The following is a 6,000-nucleotide window of genomic DNA, read 5'->3' as shown; positions in this document are numbered from 1 at the left end:
TACAGGAAATCCACACACACAGACCAAGTCCTAAACTACGAAAGCAACCACCCCAACACACACAAAAGAAGTTGCATCAAGACACTGTTCAAAAGGGCCACAACACACTGCAGTACACCAGAACTGCAAAAAGAGGAAGAACACCTATACAATGTATTCGCCAAAAATGGATATCCCTGCAATTTCATCAACAGATGCCTAAGGGAAAGACAACGATCCACATCCATGAACACCAACTAGCCACGAAACGACATGACCAGGTATCCTTAGTAGCCACACACTCAGATAACAAGCAACATGAGTTCAACTGGGACAACACTACTATTATAGGACAAGCCAAACAGAGAACAGCCAGGGAATTCCTAGAGGCGTGGCACTCATCCACAGATTCAATCAATAAGCACATCGACCTGGACCCAATATACCGGCCACTGCAGCGGACAGCTGGAACTGACAACTGGAAGCGGCAGAGACAAATCACTATAAATGCCGGAGGAAACATCACAGGAGGCTCCCAAGCACTGAGGATGTCACCTAGACAGGGGACGACACGTCTGCAACACAAATTCCCAGCTCGGGGAACAGAACCACAACAACGAGCACCCGAGCTACAAATCTTCTCCCCAAATCTTGATCCTTTTCGTCATGTTATGTTCTGTATTATCAAAGAATTGTGTACTTGACTGAATTGTACAAATGTAATTCCTAAATGAGTTCATTTGAAAACAGGAGCTGTAGGTTTATAGACTTGCCCATTACAATCCATGTGTGAAGTAGTACAAGTTATTTGATCCCATAGGCCAGTGATTCACAAGCATTTTCCCACTGAGAACATATACCAAAGCACAGAAATTGTGAGGTCCTTCAGTAGGCAGTAGAGGTTGGGGGAGGAGGTTAGAGAAAAAGACCTCCAGGACTCGCAGGGTGGAGTGTGTTTGGGAGAACTTGCAACCCCAAGTTTCAGCTTCAGACCACACTTGAAAAGTCCTACCATCGGACATCATGCCACATTGACTGCTTTTACATTAATATGCCTTTTCATATTCACAAGTCCATTCTTATTCATGCATATATTTAAGGGTTTCATGAACTGTCTAAGTTCAACTAATCAGAAGCAACTTAAGCAATCTGGCTAGTCTGTATGTCAATAATGTTCCTAAAATGCTGAGTAATATTCCTGACCTGACCTTGAACTACACAGTACTACCATTTAGCTGAGCTTAACAATTGGAATATAATTGCAAATGTCAATTCTGGTTAACCTCTGAACAGGGCTCTTCAAATCTTCAACACAGTAAATCATTGTAAATAATTTGAAAATCATTAACGTGTCTTTATTTCACAGTTACACATTTACTTCTGTTGATGATCCTAATTCTCGCACCAAGTTTTTGTCATTATTACTATTCATCCTTCTAGTTTCATTGTGCATTTTGCTTCTCTATTCCACATGTAGTTAAATTAATATCTGACTGATTCTATTTGGTATGTTGAAGTTACAAATAATGAGTGTTAACTCACTGCGCTTGGTTCGTTGCGATCGAAGAGCTTTTACAACTTTGAAGATACAATTAAGATCATTATTTGCAAGTAGTAAAACATGTAACCCTAAGAATTTCAAAGACTATGAATCTATCAAACAGGAGTACAAGTCACAAGTGCCAGAATACTTCAATTTTGCAAATGATGTCCTCGATAACTGGAGTAGAATGGAAAAGGTATTTTGTTATCTTGTATGATAGATGGAGTTCATTTTTAGATGTAAGAAATGTTTTCTGTGAAACTTGAAGAAGTTATGGACTCATCAGTGTTTTAATTAGTTGCATGGTTGGTACAATTTAGGCATTCTATGTAAAATTATATATTTTAACATAGAAATTATAGCCATTTAAAATTATAGCCATTATAGTTACGTTTAAATACTATAAGCCTTCTTTTATAATGTTGAGAATTAGCAAAAGTAATTTTTCTGCTTTGATCTTTTGAAGTTACACAATTTATTCAAATATTTATTCAAGTTCAGTTGAACATTTATAGTGATATTTAAAACAGACATTTCATGGACAGCTTTTAGCTGCCCAGCTCTTGTGGGTGACATGGTGGTACAGTGGTGAGCACTGCTGCCGCATAGTGCCAGAGACCTAGGTTCAATTCCTGCCTCAGGCAGCTGTCTGTGTGGAGCTTGCATATTCTCCCTGTATCTATGTGGGTTTCCTCCGGGTGCTCCAGTTTTCTCCCACAGTCCAAAAATGTGCAGGTTAGGTGAATTGGCCATGCTAAATTGCCTGTAGTGTTAGGTGTAGGGGAATGGGTCTGGGTGGGTTGCTTCTTTGGAGGGTTGGGCTGAAGGGCCTGTTTCTGCACTGTAAGTAATCTAATCGAAACATTTCAACTGTTGCAATTCAATCATTAGAAAGCTTTTTTAAAAAAATATGCATGCTCTGCATATGTTTTCTATAAGCCTATTCATTAAATTTTAGTGTTTTCTATGAAAAATCTTTGTCGTATGGTGCATTCTTGCATTTTTACTTGCTTGATATTTCCACTGATGTTCACACAGGTTGGAAGCAGAAGTTCAAACCCTGCTTTCTGGTGGTTGAGTGAACATGGACAACAAGTGAAATGGAGCTTCCAGGACCTTGAAGTCCACTCCAAGAAGGTGGCCAATATCCTGTCAGATGCCTGTGACCTACAGTTAAAGGATAGGGTTCTTGTTATCCTGCCCAGAGTTCCAGAATGGTGGCTTGTGAACATAGCATGCATTAGAACAGGTAAAGGTGTTGTGGTAACATGGTGTTTAAAATGGATGTTTAGCAAAAGCATTTTTCTGTCTGCTTCCTACAAGAAATTGTCTTGAAGCAATCCATTTAAAGATCAAATTCTCACAGAGAGTTCTGAAGAACTTATTCAAATTTATTCAAGTTTACAAATTTGGAAATATCTTTGCTTAAGCTCTTCACTTTTAGTAGAAATGGGTTCTGAGCCCAGTATGATGGAACTGAATTAATACCTTAGCAATAATCATTAATCCTGAGTGATTTTGTCCTTTTCAATACATATGTAATTCAGCATCCTCCCATTTATTGGATTTAATTATTTAGGCAAATCATCCATTGATGGTGACATCACAGTTTTGGTTTCAATGTCAGTATTTTTGAAATGGAATAGAGATTGTAATGATTTTGAAAGCCTGTTAACTAGTACTAGGGCATGGAAACCGGGCCGAACCAAATCAGACTTTCTACTTAAGTAATCACAACACAGTGAAATTAAAAGCTTCAAACATTCTCAAAAGTGATCCCAATGGTTCCCAACCAGACGTTTTGAACAACCAATTCTAGACTCTGCAAATAATGAATTCTCTACTTGGTTTATAGCTTAAACAAAAGACTTAGCAATTTATTAACTTTATTGCAGTAACTTTCTCAGAAAAAAATTAAACAACAAAGTAATCTAATTGATGTCTATGTTTAAACTCAATAATGATTGCTTTCAGCTCCGTTCACAAGAAGACAGACAGACAGACAAAGAAACACAGATAAGACATAACTAAAATAAAGTAACAAAACTAGTCAGTTAACTTAAGTGGTTTTCCCAATGCTTTTTCTGCAGGCAAATTTGATTGGTTCTTGGTTGATTTACTGAAGATGTCAATCAGGGCTACTTTTTCAGCTCACTCAGAGGAAGTCAGTGATACTTATAACTTAGTTACCAGTTACCATTCAACATCTGCCATCTGCTTGTCCATAAGGCTTCTTCCAGACTTGCTAGAACCAATTCCCAGGTACTGAGATCATTAATGGCCATGTTAATGGGAGATTAGGCAAGAAGCTTTTAAATCTTCATGCTGACACACTAACAAACTCCCTTTCACAGAAAACACAATCCAATGCTTTCTCCCACTCTCGGAACAGCTATATAAACTTTTGGTCATGAACCAACCTGCAATTAACTTCCAGGTATGGCCTCACATACAAACAACAGCTTGTTTGTTTTATTTTGTTTTAATATAAGCTCTAGTCCATGGTCCAACTGTTGCACTTGTTATGGTCCAAGCCAGACCCCCTCAAAACATTTCAAGAAGGTAGCCTGAACCCTAACTTTGCTAATTGTTTTAAGCAGATGTATAGCGGATATTTCAGGGTGATGCAGCTGGTCAAACCTCTTAGTTTCAAATAAAATAGAATTTATTTAAAAGATTACCAAATGAAAAACAAACAAAAGAGGACAGAATATAGAATAACAACTTATCTGAAAACCTAAGAGATTATTGCAGTTTAACCTATCCCGGGTTACTGAGGAAATCAAGAGAGGAAATAGCTGGGGTCTTAACAGATATTTTGCAGCATCCTTAAACATGGGTGAGGTCCCGGAGGACTGGAGAATTGCTAATGTTGTCCCCTTGTTTAAGAAGGGTAGCAGGGATAATCCAGGTAATTATAGACTGGTGAGCCTGACATCAATGGTAGGAAATCTGCTGGACAAGATACTGAGGGATAAGATCTATTTACATTTGGAAGAAAATGGGCTTATCAGTGACTTACCAACTTCATAAAATTCTTCGAGGACGTGACAAAGTTGATTGATGAGGGAAGGGCTGTAGATGTCATATATATGGGCTTCAGTAAATCATTTGATAAGATTCTCCATGGTAGGATGATGGAAAAAGTGAAGTCACATGGGGTCCATGGTGTACTAGTTAGATGGATAGAGAACTGACTGAGCAGCAGGAGACAGAGTAGTAGTGGCAGAGAGTTTCTCAAAATGGAGAACTGTGACCAGTGGTGTTCCACAGGGATCTGTGTTGGGACCACTGTTATTTGTGAATACATAAATGATCTGGAAGAACATATAGGTGGTCTGATTAGCAAGTTTGCAGATGACACTAAGATTTGTGCAGTAGCAGACAGTGAAGGGGACTGTCAGAGAATGCAGCAGAATATAGATAGATTGGAGAGCTGGGCATGGAAATGATCAATGGAGTTCAATCCGAGCAAATGTGAGGTGATGCACTTTGGAAGATCCAATCCAAAAGTGAACTGTATGGTAAATGTTAAAGCCCTGGGGAAAATTGATGCCCACAGCGATCTGGGTGTTCAGGTCCATTGTACCCTGAAGATGGCAATGCAGGTCGATAGAGTGATCAAGAAGGCATATGGCATGCTTTCCTTCATCTGACGGGGTATTGAGTACAACAGTTGGCAGGTCATGTTACCGTTGTATGGGACTTTGGTTTGGCCACATTTGAAACACTGCGTACAGTTCTGGTAGCACAATGCCAGAAGGATGTGGATGCTTTGGAGAGGGTGCAGAGGAGGTCCGCCAGGATGGTTGCCTGGTATGGAAGGTGCTAGCTAGCTATGAGGAGAGGTTATGATTATTTTCGTTAGAAAGACGGGGGTTGAGGAGTAACCTAATTGAGGCCTACAAATTCACGAGATATAGACATATGGATAGCATGAAGCTTTTTCCCAGAGTGGGGGACTCAATTACTGCGGGTCATGAGTTCAAGATGAGAAGGGAAAAGTTTAGGGGAGATATGCATGGAAAGTTCCTTACGCAGAGGGTGGTGGGTGCCTGGAATGCATTGCTAGTGGAGGCAATTAAGGCCGGCACAATAGCATCATTTAAGATGTATCTAGCTAGACATATGAATGGACAGAGAGCAGAGGGATGCAGATCTTTAGGAAATAGGTGACATTTAGATAGAGGATCTGGATTGGTGCAGGTTTGGAGGGCTGAAGGGCTTGTTCCTATGCTGTAATTATCTTTGTTCTTAATGAGGCTGTTCCAAATACTTGCAACAATCCCATAAACACCCCTTGGCAAAAAAGGTAAAATCAAACACAGGGTCTTACGGGGAGAGAGAGATGGCAGAGAGATTCAGCATGAAACACCTTTTTCCATGTAGCTGTTTCTTGGACCAGCGGCCTCAAACTGCCTGACTGCTTTTAGTGAACAGCCAGACTGCTAAAACCAAACCAAACCAGAGAAAAGCTG

General features: G+C 39.7%; 1 protein-coding gene across 2 annotated transcripts in view; it reads left to right on the top strand.

Moving 5' to 3' along the window:
- Window positions 1-1,463: 1,463 nt before the first annotated feature.
- The window catches only part of LOC140464622 (acyl-coenzyme A synthetase ACSM3, mitochondrial-like), a 53,510-nt gene continuing 48,973 nt past the window's right edge, over window positions 1,464-6,000 (top strand). For both annotated transcript variants that reach the window (XM_072559935.1, XM_072559933.1), the window contains exons 1-2: window positions 1,464-1,718; window positions 2,561-2,771. In XM_072559935.1, the coding sequence (XP_072416036.1) occupies window positions 1,488-1,718; window positions 2,561-2,771 (442 nt within the window). In that variant the 5' untranslated portion in view covers window positions 1,464-1,487. The remainder of the gene's footprint in view (window positions 1,719-2,560; window positions 2,772-6,000) is intronic.

Source organism: Chiloscyllium punctatum, chromosome 40 (genome assembly GCF_047496795.1).
Source record: "Chiloscyllium punctatum isolate Juve2018m chromosome 40, sChiPun1.3, whole genome shotgun sequence".
NCBI classification, from domain to species: Eukaryota; Metazoa; Chordata; class Chondrichthyes; order Orectolobiformes; family Hemiscylliidae; genus Chiloscyllium; species Chiloscyllium punctatum.
Note: the sequence above shows the minus strand (reverse complement) of the source record. Positions and strands in the feature narration are given on the sequence as shown.